The 18,599-nt window shown below is 51.9% G+C and overlaps 1 protein-coding gene across 7 annotated transcripts; it reads left to right on the top strand.

The window, feature by feature from the left end:
- Positions 1-95: 95 nt before the first annotated feature.
- On the top strand, positions 96-18,230 carry tpd52l2b (tpd52 like 2b). 7 transcript variants are annotated; one of them, XM_084916023.1, is made up of 10 exons: positions 96-291; positions 3,234-3,391; positions 4,395-4,543; positions 5,532-5,591; positions 9,609-9,656; positions 12,217-12,318; positions 13,884-13,910; positions 14,451-14,495; positions 15,750-15,798; positions 16,192-18,230. In XM_084916023.1, the coding sequence occupies exons 1-10, from the start codon at positions 273-275 to the stop codon at positions 16,276-16,278; spliced, it is 744 nt and encodes a 247-aa protein (XP_084772149.1). In that variant the 5' UTR covers positions 96-272; the 3' UTR covers positions 16,279-18,230. The 7 variants fall into 7 exon arrangements, with proteins under 7 accessions (XP_084772149.1, XP_084772144.1, XP_084772147.1 ...); XM_084916018.1 differs by lacking the exon at positions 5,532-5,591 and having other exon boundaries at positions 97-291; positions 14,454-14,495; XM_084916017.1 differs by lacking the exon at positions 5,532-5,591 and having other exon boundaries at positions 98-291.
- The last annotated feature ends 369 nt before the right edge of the window (positions 18,231-18,599 follow it).

Below are 18,599 nucleotides of genomic sequence, written 5' to 3'. Positions count from 1 at the left end.
AGTCATCAATAAATATTTCCCAGTCATCGCCTCCAGGCACTAACGTAATATTTTGAAATTCCCCGCCGGATGTGCCTCTGTTGTTTGGCGTTAATTTCACGGACCGTGGGATAAACGGCTGCTGCTCCCCGTGTGTTCTTGTCGACGACTTTCTGTCAGCGAAGCTGTAGTCTGGACGGTTTGTGCTCAGTGTGCCGCTCTGCTGTCCGCTGCGCTCCACCTGAAACTTTAAATCTTCGAAAGAGGAGTTTAATCCGCGAGAGAGCGACGCCATGGACCCCGCCAGCCAAGGTAAAGCTGAGTGTTAGCCTAGCACGGAGCTAGCCTAGCCTAGCCGAGTGTGAGAGTGCGCAGAGCGGCTCTCAGCGGATACTTTAACCACTATAAACGGCCGACAGCCCACCGCGTGAGCCCGGTTTGACTGTACGAAGCTGGGAGATCACCGAACATTGGCCACAGGCCCGGTTCCCGGGCTCTGAGCTCGGGTTTATGGGTTAGCCGCTGAGTGGAACTTGAATCAGATTAAAAACGGAGCTCCGTGTTTACGGACACGGACACTGCCGACGTGTTTAACCAGCTCAGACTCCAGGTAGGATTGGCTGGCTGCCACAAACGCAGCAGCAGAGGCTCCTGTATTTACCTGGAGCCTCACCTGAGTGAGTCACCGACCCCTCCTGTCAGGTGGACACAGCTAACTGGCTGTTAGCATGCTAGTTGCTGCTGTGTCATCACTGACTTTTCAGACTGACAGCTTCATGTTCTGTTGACGCTGTGTTTACAGCTGAATCAGGCTGTGTTCTCTCACACTGCCAGGGCAGCTTAGCATGATTCACAAATCAGAATAAGCCTTACAAAGGGAAGTTTTAAACAGCAGGTGGGTGGAGCTTTTGTTTTTCGTGATGACATCATACAGCTGGAAGAGTAGAAAAAGTGCAGAATAGGTCAGCCTTAAAAGCAGCATTTAGTCAGACTGTGAAGGGAGCTTTGTCTTTATTTTAAGGTGAGGCGTGAATTCAGGTTTTAGGACAAAAAGGAAATGACTTCCTATTGATCATCTGCTTTTAATAAAGCCAGCACCTTTCTGTCAGTGGGATTAAATTTACTCGAGCTTAAAAAACCCAGATTTGTTAAACGTTCAACATCAGTTCAGGTGAAGACGCCTGTTTTCAGTAAGACAACCCCAGAACGTGAGGAATAAACGGGACAGACATGTCTTGCGTCGATTCTTGAGGCAATAGGATCCGAGGTGACCTGATGACGCCTCGGTCGGCTCCTGCAGGCCGTGCAGGCCCTCTCTCTGTGAGCTCCCCGCGCTGCTCTGCAGCTCTAATGGACGTTTTCAGAGCAGAGGTTACTGCTGCCTCTCGTCTGTGCGCAGCAGGGCGGATAAAGAGGGACGTCTGAGTCTGTGAAGTGACCCCGCGGTAACTACCCGATGAAGCAGGAAGAAGTTTGCTGACTGCTTTGGGTCGGCCTTCAGTAACGAGGCTCGGTCGCTGCTGGCTCACAGGGCGAGGCAGCAGCTGTTGTGTCGTGTTATCAGCAGAAGTTTAAGGAAGGTGTGGTTCACATGCAGGACACGGCTCAGCGTCTGCAGACTCGTCAGACCGCTGCCACATTAGATGATGAAGCTGATAACGCGCGCGCACACACACACACACGGTTTCTCTGTGAGGGGCAGTGAGGAAGTGAGACCACAGCCGGAAGCATGAAGGATTAGGAAATGACTCTTCTTCAGGGGGATCATGGAGCGATGTGCGGGAACAGACCCACAGTGATGACACTGACTGAGAAACCCTTTGAGGCAGCGTCACCTGATGCTTCCCACCTGACCCTGTCAGAGTTACCTGAAATATTCCAGGGTCTGATGTCTGGTCCCTGCTGTGTTAGGTCAGTAAAATCCTTGTGGGGTTCTTAATGTTTTGACCATTTTGAGTCAGGTGGTGTAAGCAAACGTGGAGGTGGAAGAAACTTTGATTTTATTTGTTACTCCCGCTGCAGTGACGTAAACTGGGAACGCCCCTATAGCAGCGACTGAACTTTCAAAATTAGAGTGGGGGGTTTGTCAGTCATAGATTAACACTGTAGCCCCACCCCCACCTGTGACACTAGCAGGACCATTTTTGTATGTTACATGAACGGTGATGTCGTTGCTATGGCATTCACGTAAACACGAGAAAGTCATTTTATACTGTGATTAAATGTTCCTTTGAAGGCGCTGCCCAGGTGCTTCCATGCGGCCTGTGCCGAGGGTCTGGCTATAACGCTGTGTCAGCACTGCTGCTGTAACCAGGAAGTGTGGAAGGACGTCCTTCAGTAACGACATGAATGATGCTGCTGCCGGCGAGCATCGAGAGAACATTGTGTGGTGTTTTTGTGCCTCTGTAATTGCAGATGTTGTCTATTATTTTGAAATGCTGGGCTGTAATTCCGAGGCTGAATCCTCCACACTCGGGTCAGTGTAGCTGCGCAGACACACACACACACACATTAAAGGGTGTTTGTGCGATGTGAAACCTGATTTAATGCATTATGACTGTCAGCACAGGGACAGCGTTACTTTAATGCACCGGGGGACGTTGGATAAGAATCACTTTGACTGCCATCTGTCCATCGACACACCCCCGCCCAGTAAAGTCTGTGACAAAGGCGGGCTCAGACGGACGCACCAACCGTACAATAATCTGCTCTTCGACCGTGAGTCAGGATTTATTGGGGCCCAGCTGGCTGTACTGTAAATGCGGGTAAACCTGCGTTGAGGCCATTGCTCATTGGCTGACACACCTGCGAGGTCACCATTATGGTGGTCTGTGTCGTCTCTACAGTCGGTCTTCAGTGAGATTTTTTCTCAAGTGTGGATCCTGGTTTAAATGAAACGGGTGGAGGTGGTGGAGGTCACAGGGTCATCCTGCTGATTTTTACCATTTGCAGGTCTGACCGGGGTCGCCAGCGTTTCCTGCTGACTCACGTCCTCCGTGTTGGACTGCACTGGTCCACAAGCTGCTACGCCCATCAGAACCAGTCCTCCCAGTCCTTCTGTTCCAGCATGACTCAGTTTTTCTCTCAGTGAGGCGGTGTTCACAGCAGCTGCTGCCACTTCCTGTTTGATATCAGCCGCCGCCAGCACTCGCCTTTTCCTGTGTGTGTGTGTGTGTGTGTGTGTGTGCGCGCGCGCCTTTCAGCATTGTCTGAGTGTCTCTAATGCCGCCACCTCCTCCTCTTCCTCCTCTCAGATATCAACCTGAACTCTCCTAACAAAGCTCTCGGCGTGGATCGCACAGACAGCCTGTCCGACGTGCCCGTGGAGGGCGCTATGGGGAACCCAGCCAACCCTCCTCCACCTGGCCTGACGGAGGAGGAGGCGGAGGAGCTCCACACCGAGCTCACCAAGGTACACACCACACCTGCTGAGATCCCAGGTGCTCGACAGCACCTGTGTGGTGGGGGCGGGGCTTCTTTAAGTGTTTGTTTGCAGTGTTTGGATCCAAAACTGGAGCTCAGGAGTTAAGAAGGAGTTTTGAAATGAAGTGTCAGGTGACTGATTACAGCGAAAGGTTTCACTGAGCAGCTGTTTAATTTAACCCTCTGATCCTGTGACTGTCATGACATCATGAGCGCTGTGTTTACGCCACGGCCTCTGCGGTTAAACCGTTACTTGAGCCTGAAATAAAAATGGTAAATGGCCTGTGTTTGTATAGCGACCCCAAAGCGCTTTACACTACATCCAGTCATCCACCCATTCACACACACACACTGGTGATGGCAGCTGCAGTGTAGCCACAGCCGCCCTGGGGCGCACCGACAGGCGAGGCTGCCGGACACTGGCGCCACCGGGCCCTCTGACCACCACCAGCAGGCAACGGGTGAAGCGTCTCGCCCAAAGATAAAACGGCCGAGACTGTCGGAGCCGGGGCTCGAACCGGCAAGCTTCCAATTACAAGGCGAACTGCCAGCTCTTGAGCCACGATCGCCACTTGAGCCTGGTGTTTTTTTTATATTCAGATCAGACGCCCGGACTCGGCGGTCGCTAATGGACCGGGTGCCGGTTACCTAGGTAACCTTCTAATGTACTTACTACCACTTCATCAGTCAGTCACTAGTATCTTGAGCTCTCACTGGTAGTCGCTACAGTTGAGAACAATTTTTATTTGCCCCGCCCCCTTTGTGTTGCCAGTGTGTGTTTGTTTTTTTCCTTCCTGTGTGAACGCGGCTTTCTCCAAGCCTCCAGAAAACAGTTTGAGGGGTGGGGGTGAATAAGGATGGTGGTGTTCTGCAGCAGCTCCACCTGTTCCCAGTGCTTCAGCATCGGTCTCTCCATCAAATAAAGTGACTTTCTGTGGAGTTGGATTTAAAGCTGAACTCCTGTTTTAAGAAAGTCTGTGAATGTGTTTCAGGTGGAGGAGGAGATCAACACCCTGCGGCAGGTTTTGTGCGCAAAAGAGAGACACGCCGCAGAGCTGAAGAGGAAACTCGGCCTCAACCCGCTCAACGAACTCAGGCAGAACCTCACGAGGAGCTGGCAGGACGTGCAGACCTCCAACGCGTACGTATCTGTGAATGCGCCGGGAGGTTAGGCTGTCCTCGGAGAGCTTTCGTATATCTCGGTGCTTTACGTTTCAAATGTTCTCCACAGCTTAGACTAAATAAAGGCTCCATTCAGTCCCAGCAGATATCGCTCCCAGCCTTCAGCTCAGCTCTGAATAACAAGAGGACCGAAGGGTGGACTCATACAAACATTGATTTGTTCTGGATGGCGTCGCGTTTAATTAGCCTAAATTCATCTGTCAGTGTTTGATGGCTTTGGCTTCCTCACCTGGTTCTGTCAGAGGTTTCTTCCTGTTAAAAGGGAGTTTTTCCTTCCACCGTCACCAAAGCTGTATCTGGTTTGCCACGATGTGGACTGAACCCCGGGGCTGTCAGGCTGGGAGGTCCCCACAGGTGAGGAGACGAGCTGTTGAAGCGCGAGTACTGTTCAGCAGTCGGAGTCTCTGGATCCTGATTGGTTTGCAAAGAAGAAACTGAACAAGTTGAAGGCCTCGGCTTGATTTTGAAGATGCACAGCCACATCTGCACATAGAGTCCAGCTTCACCTGGTTTGGATCCCACCTCCTGATGCTGAGGAGGAGGTGTGATCCTGAGGATGTGCAGGGAGCACCTGGTGATAGACGAGCTTCTGGCACAGGATGTGAGAGGGTGTGTGCGAGTCCCTGCGGGCGCCGGTAGTAACGAGCGGCAGACTGACCCATCCGGTTTCACGTTACATCATTCAGATGAAACAGAAGCTGCAGAGGCAGTTTCATCTCTGACGCGCTCAGACGCAGCGGCGCTCTGCGCTTTAATGGCAGCAAAGCTTTTCTGAAGGAAGGAGAAGTCACTGCTGTCTAACCTTCTGTTTGTGAGGGGCAGCCAATCAGCAGAAAGTGGGTCTATACGGGGCGGAGCTTGTTTCTGACAGAGCTGCAGGATGACAGGAGGGGTTATACTGAAGTGTGAGTCAGGCTGAGCTGACGCCGTCGTGTGTGTGTTTCCAGCTACGTGAGAACGGCTGAGACGCTGGGCGAGTGGAACGAGCGGGTGACCCGTTCAGATCTGTGAGTCTACGCCGTGCTTGCTGCTCGCTCTGTTTGCGCTCTCACGCTCTGACTTTTGCATCCAGCTTCTAACGTGTGCGTGAACATTTCGGCGGTCTAGTGTGGGAGCTGCTCAGAGGCTCACCTGCAGCTGTCTGCTTGGTCTCAGGTCCCTGAGCCAGACCTCTGCACCGTGTTAGTGCTGTCGGAGCATTTTTAATGACATCATGTGACCGATAACATGGCTGCTGTGACGTTTCTGTACTAACAGACCAGGAAGAAGGCTGAGCTCCAGTTACTGAGGACTGAGTGTGAGTCTGTGATGCTAACATCATGCACCGTGGTGTCAGCGGACAGAGCAAATGCTGGAGTGAGTGCTCTGCTGTGAGGTGGCACTGAGGTGGGATTTGGTGTGGGCGTCCTGACCACAGCAGCCTGAGCTGCATGCCTCACTCACCTGAGTGTGTTTGGTTGTCAGATTCTCTGTGGAGGAGCTAAAGGTTCAGTGGATTTCGTCACTTCCCCTCTCAGCGATCAGGTGTCTTTTCCTCCAGATGTGACGATGTGTCCTCTCCTGCTTCCTCTCAGCATCAGTCTTCCTCCGTATTTTTGGCTTCTTCAAACAGCCTTGCCCCCTCTGCTGTCTGAGTTACAGGCTGTTCACTGCAGTCGGTCATTCATTGTTCCCCGCTGTTAGAAATCAAACGCACCTGCTGTGCCTCTAAAGGAGGCGTGGTCACAGTTTCCATGTGTAATTATTGTGCTTAGTAATTACATGTTTGTTTTTTCATTCAATAAAAGGCAGTTATTGAACCGATGAAGGTCTTTGCTGGTGATTGGAAGCCATGTTGGTTTGACTTGTGGCTGTAGCTGGACTAAACGCGCTGGGAGCTCGTGGGGAGAAAACGCCGCCGTGCCGCCATGGAGATGGGTGCGCTTGATTTATAAGACGAGGCAGGACAGAGCTTTGAAACGTTTCAAAGTCAAACCCAGTGACGGTAAAACGCGACTCGTTTGTCGGACCGTGGTTATTCACCATGCAGCTGCAGGCGTGTGTCTTCCGTCGCAGACACACCTTGGCGTTGGCGCCACGGGTGTTTTTACGGTTGACGTTAACGTCCAAAAACCCTGTTAAAGGTGACAGCGCTCCCGGACACGTGGAGTTGGAGACCCCACAGAGGATGAGTCGTTCCCAATGAGCATGTGCAGAATTGCTGCATCACTCAGAGCCTCAAGCACGCCATCTGACCCCGGGCGATCCCGGCTGACCCCTAAAACGACTTCCAGTCGGGGTCAGTCCGAGGGACACGTTTCTGTGCCAGCAGAGCAAAGAAACGCTGTAAATCGCAGCGTTCCCGCCCGGCTGCTGAGGCCTGAGGCTGCTGGAAGTTTCCAGGTTCCTCCTCTGTAATGAACCGGATTGGCGAGCTCGCTCGGATATTTGGCGTGACCTGACGGGGCGGCGCTGCTGACTCGTGCTTGACTCACAAGCAGCAGCAGCACCGGCGGGTTTCTGGTGTTTGTTCTGCTCGCAGAAATACACCAGCACGTCGGCGAGCGCTGTCGGTGTCAGTTTGTGGTCGTTCGTCCGCCGCAGGCGTGCAGTCAGCGCGGATTTTACTCTAATGCAGCTGGAAACGTGTCTGCAACCACACGGCCAGCTCGGACTCGCTGCTGCAGGAACGAGTGGGAGGAAAGGAATGCGAGAGAGGAGGAGGAGGGGAAGAGACGGTGTTTTGCTTAGTCACATGATACGTGATATCCAGGAAGACGGGCAGGCTGCGCGCACAGACGCTGTGAGTTATGAACACGTCACGGCCGCATGAATATTTTTAGATGTTCTCTTTTTTCCGTTTCCTCGTTTTGTGGATCAGCTGACTGAGCGTCTTGTCTCAAAGTAAACCGGAGGCGGTGGAGACGGAGCCGTTTGGGTTGATGTGGCCCGTGCAGTGGGAGGGGACAGTTGTGGGCGGAGGCTGGCCTCGCGGGGCGGCTCCGGTTTCTGTGAAAATAACTCAGGCTGTCTGCGAGGTTGGAATCGGATTGTTGCACAACAAAAGTCTGCTGTGCGTTGGATTCGCCCTTATGCTGCAGCTCACTGTGTCACGTTTCACAGATCAAAGTTTTAATATCATCACATCATCCATCCGTCCTCGTCCTCTGATCCTTATCAGGTTGGCGGGGGGTGGAGCCTGTCCCTGCGGTTAATATTTATCGCAGAGCTTCAGATAAATGGCTGAAATGTTCAGTGAGCTGATTAAAATGACCCTGAGTCCAGTTTTAACTCCATGGCATCATGTGATCACCAACACGCACGTTTCTCTGTGACTGTGGACTGAGTGGACGCTGACCACGAGGGAAGCAGAAACGACCTCCTTCCTGACGCCTGACGCTCACAGCTGCGGTCCCGGGTTTGAGCGGTGCGGCTAAAAGTCTCATCACCATGGCAACCACAATAGCAGCTTCACCAGCGCAGGTGTTTGAATGTTAGTGGGACACAGGATACGGCTCATTGTGATTGGCTGTTTAAACCGGGACCTGCACAGGCCCGTTTCTGATTGGTGGGCTAGGTCAAAGGTCATCACGACAGGCCCACAGTTACTCCACAACAATTATTCTGACTTTTAAAAAGTCAAACAGCAACACAGTCAGAAATCGCACACAGAGGCACACACACAGAGGCGCGCTCACACAGAGGCGCGCTCACACAGAGGCGCGCTCACACAGAGGCGCGCACACAGAGGCGCTCTCACACAGAGGCGCGCTCACAGAGGCGCTCTCACACAGAGGCGCGCTCACAGAGGCGCTCTCACACAGAGGCGCGCTCACACAGAGGCGCGCTCACACAGAGGCGCGCTCACACAGAGGCACACACACAGAGGCGCGCTCACACAGAGGCGCGCTCACACAGAGGCGCTCTCACACAGAGGCGCGCACACAGAGGCGCTCTCACACAGAGGCGCGCTCACAGAGGCGCTCTCACACAGAGGCGCGCTCACAGAGGCGCTCTCACACAGAGGCGCGCACACAGAGGCGCTCTCACACAGAGGCGCGCGCACACACAGGCGCGCTCACACACAGGCGCGCTCACACAGAGGCGCGCGCTCACACAGGCGCGCTCACACAGAGGCGCGCTCACAGAGGCGCGCGCACACAGAGGCGCTCACACAGAGGCGCGCTCACACAGAGGCGCGCTCACACACAGGCGCGCTCACACAGAGGCGCTCACACAGAGGCGCGCGCACACAGAGGCGCTCACACAGAGGCGCGCTCACACAGAGGCGCGCTCACACAGAGGCGCGCGCTCACACAGGCGCGCTCACACAGAGGCGCGCGCACACAGAGGCGCGCTCACACAGAGGCGCGCGCACACAGAGGCGCGCTCACACAGAGGCGCGCTCACACACAGGCGCGCTCACACAGAGGCGCGCGCTCACACAGGCGCGCTCACACAGAGGCGCGCGCACACAGAGGCGCGCGCACACAGAGGCGCGCGCACACAGAGGCGCGCGCACACAGAGGCGCGCTCACACAGAGGCGCGCACACCTGTAGGTTCCCCGGTCAGGGCGGCGTTCCTGTTTCCTGGCTCCGCCCTCAGCTGCGTGGCTGTGTGACTCCTGTGAACTCCACGCTGATCCTCTCCCTGCTCTGTGAGGTCTGAGTGTTTACCTGTGTACCTGCAACCTCGCTTTACGCTCCGGACCCTGCTGTAGCCCCGCCCCTCGCAGCGGACCGCCGCCAACATGGATGTGCTGACTGTGTGACTGCTGTTCATCTGTGACGGGGTCTTTTCAGCTGGCGGTTTTTATGTTGCAGATTTGTATTAAATGTGAATATTCTTTTCCATCAACATGTTATCATGAACGTCCAGCTCTGAATCCACGGCGGCGGCGTTTTTAAACCTCCTCCGTGTGCTCAGGAGAGTCGGCGTTCCTGTCCGGCTGCACACAGCGGCAGCTTTTAGCATGTTTTGGACGTTTTCAGCTGACGTGTGCTGTGAGTGTCTCTGTGTGATTTTCCTGCTGTTGTGTCTTCAGATATCTGTCTGCCTCGGCCACTTTGGATGACATTACCCACTCCGAAGCGTGAGTTGACCTTCGTCTTTGTGCTCTTGTCTGTCTGTAGATGAGTTAAGGTTTCTTTCACTTTGGGATTTGTGGAAGTTTTCTGTTTTCATTTTGCTTCTGTGGTGCTGCGGCGGTCGAGCTGTTGCTAACGAGACGAGGAGACGTTTTCTGCTGTGGACGCAGCTGAAGCCTCCTCGTTACGCTTTTCCTGAGTCATCGTCTTCAGTGTTTGAACCAAAAATATTCAAAGGCCCTGTCGATGTTGACCACGTTTTCTCCAGTTATTAATCTAAAACAGACGTCGTGCAGAGCGTTCAAACAGTCAAAGCTGACAGGAAGTGAAGCGCCACCGCCATGCACGTCTGGCAGGGATTATTGATTACAGTAAGTGTCACACGGACACGGTGGCGTTTATTCTTCACTGCAGCGACGCTCAGGTGGAGTAACTATCAGCTCGTCCAGAGCGACCCTCCGACGCGCCACACAGCGGCGCACACGTAGAGCTGCGAGCTGGAACCTGGAGCTCTTTGTTTACGGCGTCATCGTCAGCTCCCAGTCTGTTTTGGAAAAAGCAACAGTGCAGAGGTTCAACAGTTTAAAAAAAAAAAAAAAAGCAGAAGATGATGACATCACAGGGTTAAATGTTTTATTAATATTAGGGTTACAGCAGGGGCGGGGCTCCAGGGGGGGGCTCCAAGCCTCGAGGGCCGGCGTCCTGCAGGTTTTCAGACATGTCAGCTGATTTAAATGGCTAAACGACCTCCTCAACATGTCGTGAAGTTCTCCAGAGGCCTGGTCATGAACTGATCATTTGACCCAGGGTGATGCCTAAAACCTCGAGGCCTGGAGTTCCCACCCCTGGGCCACAGGAAGTGTTATTGAAGCTCTGATGGTGGGTTGAGAAAGAAAACTGGAACCAAAAAGCAACAAACTCAGACCTGTGTGCTCGTTTCCAGCTCCTCATGTTTCTTCTTGGGTTGTAGTAGAGTAGCTTTGCATGATTCACAGTTTTTCATAATCCTCCTTCATCTTGTGCTGCTCCTTGGTGGAGGTCAAAGGTCACAGATGCTGCTTTGCCTGATGACCTAATGCTGCGACTGCTTTTCCAGACTGACACATCAGAAATGTTTGTTTTCTCACCGTTTTCCTGTTGTTCCTGGCCGTGCGTCGTGGCTGACGTTCAGAGTGAAGCCGGCGTGGAGCTGAAGCTGTCGGCCGCCCGTGTGTGTGTGTGTGTGTGTGTGTGTGGCCAGGTCAGGGTCTGGGGGTTACGTTGAGATGCAGAGTAGAGTAGCCGGGGATCGAACCACCAACGAGCCGCTGGTCCTCCCGAGCCGCAGCTGTCAGAGCTGTTACTCTAAAAATGTTTTTTTCCCAAAAGTAACCAAGTTACTTTCTGCAAGTAACCATCCAGCTCTGAACTTTTCACGTGCTTCAATCGTGCTGTCAGGCTCGCACAAGACGGTTTCAGTGCTGCGTTACTGTAGTGTTGACAGACGCCTGCTGTGCGTGGAAGCAGCGAGAGCACGGCGCGTTCTGCTTGCCGTACGCGTCGTCCTGTCCGTGCTGGGATCAGAGGTGTATGGAGGTAAACGGGAGCTCGACTGCAGGAATGAAAACAAGCCGCTGACTTCCTGTCGTTTTCACAGCTGGTCAGGTGAAGCCGTCAGTAAACTGCTGTTAGGCGAGTTATAGATCTGGTCTCTGATCCGTTTGAACTTTAGCTCCTGCATTTCTCTGAGCTCCTACATGCGTTTGGCCGAAGAGCCTCCACAGTTGGTGTGCTGCTTTGTTAGCTGCTGGACGTTTTCTGTCTGTGTCCTCAGTCTGGACCCGATAACCCTGAGGTTCTTGTCTCGGGACCGTAGATGGACACAGCCACTGCGAGCTCGCTCTGTGGTCTGAAGGATCAGAGTTGGCCCTTGTTGTTTCGTGTTTGGATGAGAGGGCGGACAGCGACGTACGGGAGCATCACACCTGCTGATCAGTAACATCAACATAAAATCCTTAAAGTGGAGCTCCGCCTTCCTCAGCGCTCTGTTACAGTGACATCACAGCAGCCATATTATTGGTCACACGACCTCATTAAAAAGGCTCCGGCAGCACAAACACGATGCCCTGAAGATGCGAACTTGAAGCCTTGAAAGCTGTGTTACGGAGGAGGATCCACAGACTGTCAGGCTGTAACAGGAGTCTGAGGGGACGGACTCACTGCTGCCTCTGCTGGACGGTGTTGCCTCTCAGGTCTCTCACATCACCAGTAGTGTGGCTCTGTTCGCTGTAACGTGCTCGGCTCGCCGCTGGTCGTGACCAGCCATCGGTCTCCCTGTCATGTTTTCCTCGTGCTGGGAGGCGAGACTGAAATAAGCTCTTCCTGCCGGCTGACTCGTGCCTGCTAACACTGCTGGGTTCTTGTTCCTGTTTCTAGTTTGTTCCAGAGGGAGGACGCTCTGCTGTGTTTAACTTGCTGTGTGTCGCGGCTGGTCTGTGTGAACACTAACACTGTGGTGCGTTTGTGTGTCTGTGGCGCTGCAGCTCAACACTAACGCCTCTGTTTCTGTGCTCCTCCTCTCTGCAGGTACAAGAAGACTCAGGAGACGCTTTCCCAGGCCGGCCAGAAGACGACCGCGGCTCTGAGCACAATGAGCACGGCCCTCAGCAAGAAGATCGGCGACATGAGGTACAGTGCGACAGAGCCAACATGGCCACCGCGCCGGCTCAGCTGCAGGAACAAATGTCAGCGGGGACGTGTGGACCCATCCCTACACCGTCCCCTGCTGTGGATCGTTTAAATCAGGTGGTGTGTTGGGTCTGCACGCCTCTCCTGCTGTGGGTTTAGCTCCCCGAGTGACAGTGCGAGCACTGCTCGGGCGACGGCCCGTTAACGTGGCTCACAGCATCAACCCTGTCCCGTCCTCGCCAACGCGCTCTCTGAGCCCCCGCGTTGGCGAGGACGAGGCCCGCCTCAGACCGTCACCAGGTTAAACCCGGCCACGCGTTTCTTCCTGCAGCTCTGACTTCATCTCCGGTCGCGCCCTGCCCACCTGCAGCCGTAAGCTTCACTGCTGCGATTGGGTCGTTACCCAGCTTCAGTGCTGAGTGTGAGTAAAGCAGCAGTGTGACGGCGGCCAGGAAACGGGACGCCGTCCCCTCTACTCTGCAGTTTAATCCCTGTAGCTCAGTGTGTGTCACTGTGTGTGTGTGTGTGTGTGTGTGTCACTGTGTGTGTGTGTGTGTGTGTGTGTGTGTCACTGTGTGTGTGTGTGTGTGTGTGTGTGTGTGTGTGTGTCACTGTGTGTGTGTGTGTGTGTGTGTGTGTGTGTGTGTGTCACTGTGTGTCACTGTGTGTGTGTGTGTGTGTGTGTGTGTCACTGTGTGTGTGTGTGTGTCACTGTGTGTGTGTGTGTGTGTGTGTGTGTGTCACTGTGTGTGTGTGTGTGTGTGTGTGTGTGTGTGTGTGTCACTGTGTGTCACTGTGTGTGTCACTGTGTGTGTGTGTGTGTGTGTGTGTGTGTGTGTGTGTGTGTGTGTGTGTGTGTGTGTGTGTGTGTGTGTGTCCGTGCGTGAGCTGGTGGCATCTCTGTCCTGCATGTTCCCTCGTCGCCTGTTTCACTTGATCCTCGTCCGTGAGTGTAAAGAAACGTGAGCGCGCTCTGTTCCTCCTGACGGTCACTGCACGCATCAGGACACGCCTCCATCACACGCCAACACAAACGCCACAGCTCATTTTTGACCTTTTTTAGTTTATTTATTTATATAGCACTTTTAATTACAACAGTGGTGTTGACCAAAGTGCTGTACAAACATAAATGACACAATAAAGTAACACACCATAAAATAATATCATTGACATCAAAGCCAAGTAGCTAATAACAAATAAGTAAATAACGCTCCTGCAGTATTAACCCCGCTGCCTTCCTTTGGGGCGTGGCTTTTCAGCACACACACACACTTATCATCACTGAGCTCCTTTATTGTGACGGCACCAGGAACTTCCTGTCAAACAAGATGAACTCATGTTTGGCCGTGCGAGGGCTGAGCCGCTTGCACCAGCAGATGACGTCATCATCATCATCGTTTTTCCCCACCGTGTGTGACGAGACGCTGAGCAACATTGTGATCAGACACGCCCCTACTGATTTACCTGCTGATGTCTCACCTGTGTGTGTGTGTGTGTGTGTGTGTGTGTGTGTTGCCTCACGCTCTCTCTCTCTCTCCTTACCGCTGCCTTGGTCTGACCCGCAGAGCTCTGCCGTTCTCTAACTCCTTTAGGTAAGCCTCCACATGTTGTCATCCTCACACGGTCAGTCACATGACCTGTAATTATGTAAACGCAACACTGGTCCACTAAGAAGTCAGGTGACCCTTTAAAGTGCCTCAAGGGGACTGCTGTTGTGACTTTGTGCTGTGTCAATAAAGTTGAATTCAAAGTTTGTAGTGATGCTAGGCTCAGGTTGCTGTGGAGACAGCTTCATTTCAGTTTGATGGTTCTGTATGTTCATGTATCAGCGCCAGTTTAAAGCGCTGTGCTCTGATTGGCCAGCCTGACAGGAAGAGTTTCGATGATATGAGCTGAAAATAAAATAAACGAGTTAAAGAAACGACGCTGGGCGTTCCAGCTGTGCAGAGGATGTTTGAAAAACTCAGTTCTTTCAGCGTCAGACTGCTCTGCACGGCTGTGACAGCTGATTTAACAGCTGTGTGTGTGTGTGTGTGTGTGTGTGTGTGTGCGCGCGCGTGTGTGTGTGTGTGTCACTGCTTCCTGCATTGTAACACTTGCTTTTCTGTCTCTTCTCTTTAACGCATTCAAAGTAGCAACTATTCCATTCGCCACTCGATAAGTATGCCCGCCATGAGGTAACGTAACACACACCTGTACCTGTCTGTGCTCGTTAACATCAGCTCGCTGAAGGCGTTCAAACCTGGGGGCGTGGTTACACCTTTAAATAAAACAGGAAGTGGGTTGCCAGGTTGGTTTGATGTGGGGAAATGAGGTGGAGGTTTTTATTGGCTACTTTTATTCGAATACATTTATTCGACTCTGCCGTCAGCTGATCTGATGTTTCCGTGGCAACATGAAAGTTTTTGATTTTAGTTGTTATTGTGTTGAAGTTTGTGACGCTGCGGTGAAATAATGAAACTTTGCTGCAGTGGCTGTTTGTTTGTTTGTTTTTACAGTCGCAGCTCGTCTGCAGTGAAACACAAACGATACAAACATGTGTACATTGTTTGTTTTTATTAAAGCTGCTTTTATGTTGATTCATGATTGAATATTTTATCAGATCTATGACCCAAAACGTCGGGCTGCTGTGAGTCTGCAGATCTCAGAAACTCACATTTTATTCACAATAAAACATGACGGGATGTTTGGACGGGTCTGACCTCAGATCAGTCTTAAAGGAGTCCAGAGCAGATGGCGCCATTTCTCCATGGTGGTCACGCGTGGTTTCTCCTCCACGTGATGGAGCTGTAACCTGCACGTGTGGACTGCACGCCGAGTTGCTCGCATACGGCGGTTTCTGGAAGCGTTCCTGAGCCCGTGCACTGATTGATCACAGAGCGGCCTTTGAAGGTTCTCGTCCTCGCCCCCGCGCACAGAGATTCCTCTGAGTATGCTGATGATGTCATGTTCACAGTGAGGATTGCTGTAGGTTGGTGAAGCTCTGCCCGATCATGTGACCCAGCTGCTAATAGAATAGAATAGAATAGAATAGAATAATCCTTTAATTGTCCCACAAGGGGAAATTTGGTTGTAACAGCAGCCAGAAAGACGCATATACAACAAACAGGACACGGGTCACCTGATCAGCTGATAAATCTTCCTCCAGCTGTTTCTCTTCTCGGTTTTCAGCGTTTTGTCGACCCGTCCCAACTTTGACGCACGTGCTGCCGCCATCAAAGTCAAACTTTATTGAAATGGTTCATTTTCTCCTTTAAATGTTTTCTGTGAATCAAATCTGGATTTATGAGACTTGCAGATCATCGCATTCAGTTTTTATTCACACGGCATCCTGACGTTTGGATTTGGCGTTGTTATTAAAGAAATGTGATGATGTTAGATCTGATGTGGCGGTGTTATTCTGTGACTCTAACCTCGTCTCTGCTCCGCAGAAACTCTCCAACCTTCAAGTCCTTTGAGGATAAAATGGGGAACCTGAAGGTGAGCAGAGGTCTGGAGATGGACCGTCAACCTGTAGCAAAGTTTAGTGTTTGGAGGAAAAGGATCAAAGTTGAACATTTAGTTCAGATATCTGCAGGACGAGCAAAGGTCAAAGGTTAATGCAGAGTTTCACCACAAGGTGGAAACATGTTCTGTGTCCAGTCTCGATTAGTTTCTTCTTCTTTGCATGTTTTTGCTCGCAGTGCTCCGTGAGTGTGGGACAGGAAGTCAGCTTTTCTGTAGTTTCAGGTTTGTGTCTGAAGGAAGGTTTTAAAGTGTTTCCTCGTCAGTGAGGCAGACGAGGCTTTAAACAGAGTAAACAGGAAGCTGATGAAGGGACGCGCTAACTGCATCACTGACCCTCAGCTGTTTCCTCTTCCTCTCTCTCTTCAGTATAAGGTCGTCGGTCAGAGAGGAAATGGAGACGCCGTCAGCTCCCCCACCGACACCACCCCCACTCAGGAGAACCCGTCTTTCTGAACACTCGCTCCCTCCTCCACCACCTCCTCGCCGCCAACTTCTTCACGACCTTAGACTGTACTGTTACCACCTCGTCGCAGAGCCACACCTCCACCTCCACCTCAGCAGCTCGCTCTGTAGCTGGTGGCAGGCGCAGAGTGCACAGCCCCGCCCCCGAGCCCCGCCTCTGTTTCAAACCCGTCAATGTTTCAGAGGCCACCCGGCTAAACACCAGGCGCTAAAAGATGTCACCTTCTGAAACTTGATGGCTTTTATTTTGGAGGGAAACCCCCCCCCCCCAGTGTTCATACTCATCCAAAAAACAAACACGCAAACCTCCTGTGGGGGTAGCTTTGGAGGCGGGGCTTCTGCAGGTGGAGGAGGATTATATGGGCCTCTGTGGGTGAGCGTGCTCTCTTCTTTCTCTGCATTCACACTGTGAGCACACGCTGCACAGCGCCCCCCGCCGCGCGCTCTGTGTAAACGCAGGCAGGTGTACAGGTTAGCGCTTTGAAAGAGGATGGGCGGGGTCAGGACCCGGGAACCCCCGCCCTCCTCGACCTTCTCCACGTACACGCACATCCCACCTGAAACCCCCGCTGTGTAAAAAAGCCCTTCAGCCATTTTGTATTCTCTGAACTCTTTTACAGCTTTGCAGACGTTTTTACGTAACTTTTATCGGCGCGTACCAACACAGGTAACCAAACTGTCTCCGGTTCACAGGCGTGTCGCTGAAAACGCAGCTTCCTGTTTGTGAAACTGGCGTCGCCCTCGGAGCGCAGCCGACGCTTCAACGACGCTTCGCCGCGAACGCTACCTGCTGAATGTCACCGCTTCTCAGTTGGCCTTACTGGCGTTAAAAGCTTCGCCCGCTCTCTGATCCAGCCGCGGGACACGCCCACCCCTCGTCCTTTGGTTTTTCTTCTTCTTCTCTGGGTTTGGTGAAGGACGGGACGCCCGGGTGTTTGTGGTGTACTCACACGGGGCGCGTCTGGTGTGCCGCTTGTCTTCGTTCGGGCCTGCAGAGTAACTTCCTGTACAGAAGCGACCACGCCTGCAGATCAACTGCGCTCACGCCAAACAACAGAACAACTGACTTTTCAGATTTGTTTCATTATTTGTAAAACGCCATGAAGTACCGTGCCAATCTTTGTTTGTGTGCTTTGCCAACATCACTCCTGCCCGCTACGGGAAGTGCTGACGAGCTCGTTAATAAGACATCCTGCTTCTGTGGCGTCCGACTGCTCTGTGACAGGAAGTGGTCATTGAGGCGGGTCGGCGTGCCGCCACGTGTGAGTACACCTGAGAGGGAGACCTGTCATCAGTCTTGCGGGTCTCCGCTGTGGGCGTTTCTGCTGCCCGCGGCTGTCCTGCCTTCTGCGTGCGTCCTTATTCTTTGTGTTGATCATTATGGTAGACGATGAAGATGATTTGTTAGCTGCTTCCTGATTTTCTTTCCTTTGCTTTTCTGAGGTGGTTTCTTCTTTGTAAAATGTCATCAGTTGCCAATCCTGAAATATCTGTTACAGACTCTTTCTTTGTGTCTCTGGATCTCCTCGAGTGTCTCTGCGCTTTGCCAAGATTAAACAAACTCCTGCACACTACAAGAAATACTCCTGAAGTCATTTATTTAATAAAAGAATCACATTTTTCTTATGCACGGGGGAAAGGAGGATCGTCAGTGTGAGAAAAATGCGATTTTGAAACTGAATGAATTTTCCTCCTTGAAAGCTGCACATGAGCAGTTTGTTTTGGAGAGTAGATGATGGATGGAGTGAGTGACTTCTTAGTTTTGGGACATGCAGCACACCACGAGCATGCTCACTGAGGACTTTCAGCTTTATTTGGGTCCGGGGCCTCTCTCATGTAGATCGTTAAAGGGATCAGATTTGGAAGCTTATGGTGAATTAATTAAAAACATTTTGGTTTATTGTAAATGTTTGGATATCAATAAAGCATTCCTTTAAATGAAACGTGCCCTGTGCTCTCTTGTCTTCACTTTCGCTGCTGTGCATAAATTTACTGACACGTCTTTAAAATCTGTAAATTGAATAAACATTAATTAAAGTTTGATTCTGGATTTGAGGCTCTCCTTTTTCTGAATTCATGGAAAAGTTTTGCTGAATTTAATTGATTTTAATTCAGATGAAGGCTGCAAAGTTAGAGAAATAAAGCTATGACCATCTCCTGGGTTGCTAAATTTCCTGAGTTTAGAGTCAACTATGACACCTGGGCCTGAACAGGAAGTCAGTCTGACGGTTTTTGGGTTTCAATATAAGAAAACGTCAGCTTTTAAAAAAATAAGCTGCATGCATATTCTATTCTGTATGCAAACAGCATAG

The sequence above is a fragment of the Perissodus microlepis genome, chromosome 20 (assembly GCF_051167445.1).
Source record: "Perissodus microlepis isolate ML-2025 ecotype Zambia chromosome 20, ASM5116744v1, whole genome shotgun sequence".
Lineage (NCBI taxonomy): Eukaryota > Metazoa > Chordata > Actinopteri > Cichliformes > Cichlidae > Perissodus > Perissodus microlepis.
This window is presented reverse-complemented; position numbering and strand designations above follow the sequence as displayed.

Excerpts from the sequence above, each read along its gene's own strand:
- tpd52l2b (XM_084916023.1), top strand. Across the intron at positions 13,911-14,450 it reads CCGTTCTCTAACTCCTTTAG|TAGCAACTATTCCATTCGCC; the intron begins GTAAGCCTCCAC and ends ACGCATTCAAAG. Across the intron at positions 14,496-15,749 it reads ATAAGTATGCCCGCCATGAG|AAACTCTCCAACCTTCAAGT; the intron begins GTAACGTAACAC and ends TCTGCTCCGCAG.